The sequence below is a fragment of the Morone saxatilis genome, unplaced genomic scaffold, assembly GCF_004916995.1.
Source record: "Morone saxatilis isolate NCDOM2014 unplaced genomic scaffold, NCSU_SB_2.0 Contig16, whole genome shotgun sequence".
NCBI classification, from domain to species: domain Eukaryota; kingdom Metazoa; phylum Chordata; class Actinopteri; family Moronidae; genus Morone; species Morone saxatilis.
The window spans coordinates 27,060,653-27,063,672 of NW_023339718.1; the positions used below are offsets into that span (position 1 = coordinate 27,060,653).

General features: G+C 37.1%; 1 protein-coding gene across 1 annotated transcript in view; it reads left to right on the forward strand.

The window, feature by feature from the left end:
- The window catches only part of adgrd2 (adhesion G protein-coupled receptor D2), a gene marked incomplete at its 3' end in the record, with an annotated part of 26,512 nt that extends 25,501 nt beyond the window's left edge, over window positions 1–1,011 (forward strand). The window contains exon 23 of the mRNA XM_035658891.1: window positions 1,004–1,011. Coding sequence (XP_035514784.1) covers window positions 1,004–1,011 — 8 coding nt within the window. The remainder of the gene's footprint in view (window positions 1–1,003) is intronic.
- Between the last annotated feature and the right edge of the window lie 2,009 nt (window positions 1,012–3,020).

Sequence of the window (3,020 nt, forward strand, 5' to 3'; positions counted from 1 at the left end):
ATTGCCTAAGGGAAGCATACATAAGGTGAATATAATTGGTCCAAGCACAGAACCTTGTGGAACTCCATGACTAACTTTAATGTTTACAATGAGGATATATGTAAAACTAAGTAGGGAGCTGTTGATTGGGTAGAACAGTAGATAAGCTGCACACTTTAGAAGAGATCACAGGAATTCAGTCAGTATGTGTGTGATTGTTCACATGCATACATGTGATTAAGGCAGTGATGTGAATAAGGTGGAGTCCAAGAAGACACAGTGTTCTGATTATGTTCGGGTGATTATGCTTCTAATCAGAGTGAGTATAATCTCAGTCAGATATGTGTTCCAATGCTGAAGGCTATGACTCCATCTGAGTTTTCATTGTTTTGTTATTTATAAATGCTCTGTGGGCTACAGACAAACTTCCTGCCACTATAGTGGCTGTGGATCATGTGTTGTGTCTTTCTCTGGCAAAACAAGTTTTTTTTAATTCTCTACTTTGCTGAAACTGCAGCAGACAGAGGCTTTAAAGTGACAGTTCACCCCAGAATCAAAAATACATAATTTTCCTCTTACTTGTGGCACTACTTATCCTTTAAGAATGTTTTGGTGTGAGTTGTTGAGTTTTGGCGATACTGGCTGTAGAGATAAGATGAGATGACCCTTGACTAGTGGTGCTCAAAGTGTCAATAAAACACATTTCAAGAAATTATGACCTAGTAACTCAACCGACCTTGTTGTGAGCACTTTTTATGTAAGAACTATTTTCTTTCTATGTATCACTCAACAGAAGGAAGAGTTGTCTACTCATGGATGAAAGACATGTGCTTGTGACAGCGGAGTATATAAAAATTAATGGTGTCCTCCTCAGCAGAGTAACATTAGCTAGCTCACCTACCACCGAGATAGCTAACGTTCAGCTATGATTGGCGGGTTGGAGCCCTTAAAAAAATGCCTGACCACCCCCAGCTGTCACCCCAGTTTGGTGTCAAATGCTGTCAAATTTAACACATTAATTTAGATTCATTTAAAAAAAAGTTCAAAAGTTCAATAAATAAATACATGTCTACAGGTAGATTTAGAAATAAAACAATGTATTGATTTTAAATGGCACCTTCTATATATTTCTGTTCAATGCTTTATTAATGTGCCACAATGATGTTTTTGAGTTCAAATTCATTTGGGGGCTTTTTCAAGCAAATATTAATATATGTGACTAAATCAGCATATATTTCTGCCACCCCTTAAAGTCTCCATGCCACCCTTTGGACGCCCCATGAATATTTCTCTAGATCTGCCCCCTGTTCGGTAAATATGTATTTTGATTTGGGGGTGATTTGTCCCTTCAAGTTTGTAATGCAAGTAATGTAATAATTTAACTGTAATTAAGCACAGTATAATTGCAACACTTGAACAAACACTCTGTAGCATTGAAACAGAATTATTAACAGTCATGTTATAGACAACTCATGAAAAGATTAAATTGTTTTAACTTTGATTATTGGGTATAACTACAGTATATAAATGTAAACATCCAATGACAGAGATATAGTACACACTGTCATGTGTATGTTTAACCTGTCACATAGCATTACCTACAGTAATGATTTAAAATCTAAAAGTGTGCCTAATAAATCAGTACTACATGTATTGAAATTTAGTGGACAGAAGCAGAAATAGGAGATTTGGTGAATTCATCAACCTTAGCAGATTTATCAGCCACCACCACTGGACTCCATGGGGCGATTTATCAACTGCTTAGGGCGGATACCCCTCAAACACAAAAATCTAAGGCTTTCTGTCTTAATAATGACTAAATCAACACAATTACCATTTAGCATTGTTAAGTAAAGTAACTGAACAAATAGTATTTAAGTGAAGTGCAAGTGGTGGATTTCTTTTCTGACAATAACTTACCTAATAGCTGTCAGCATGCATACAGAGAAGGCCATTTAGCTCATGGTTCAAGCATTATCTCTTAGGAAGAAAACAGAAAGTATTCCTTAATGGCAGCTATTCAAAAAGGTATGTTATAGGCTGTCTCTTTACACTACATTGGAGTGTCATTAGTAACAAGAACCTGTCCAGTATGGCTCATCAGATACATATGGCCTCTGTGCATGGTTATTAGGACAAGAAGTGCAGCCTCTGGTCACATAACACTCCCAGCTCTAAGAACAAATATTGTTGGAATTCTCTGCCCATAGATGGCACATCTACTGTTAATAGCAAAACAACTTTCAGAAAGCATATAAAGAAATATCTCACCATGGAACAGGCTAAGAACATACTCCTATATGTATACTACTATTTTTCTTTTCTTCTCCTTTTATTTTAATGTATATTATTATATTATTATATTTTTGTTAGGTGATTATCTGTTATCAATATTTTATTTCCAGTTGTTTGTATTTTCTTATTATATGTTTGTACTGTATCTTTGATGTCCAGGACCCCAGGAAAACTAGACAAAACAAAATCATCAATAAACAATCATATATCATGTTATAATAAACAATTATTATTACTTCATTCACTTGTCTCTCCTGAAAATAATATCAGTTTAGTGAATTGAAAGCTGTGTTGAAATGTTGTTATTCAGCCCTGCTTGCTCTTACTGTCTTGGCTCTCAGACTCTCTCTCAGTCATACTTTACTTTTATAGGCCGTGGAAGCAGCTCAGTAACAAAAACGTTTTTTTGGTAACGAGAAGAAGATAGGCTGGCTCAGCATCATCCTCCTACCTACATAAGGAAGAACTCCTACTGTAATGTTATCTGCCCTCAGCTGGACACTGGCAGTAAATCTAAATTAACTAGCAGCTCTCTGGGGGTCACCCAGGGGCTAGCGCTCCTTTTGATTAATTAAAGACCGGGGAAGAGCATGGAGGGGTGTGTGGGGTAAGAAAAGACAAGGAGAGAGAGACCGAGAGGTGTACGGAATGGACGGAAGGTGGAACAGTGAGGGAAGAGTGTCTGAGAGAGGAAGTAACTGCTGCGTTATCAGGGGAGGAGAGCTGGAGGTAGATGTGGTATGACC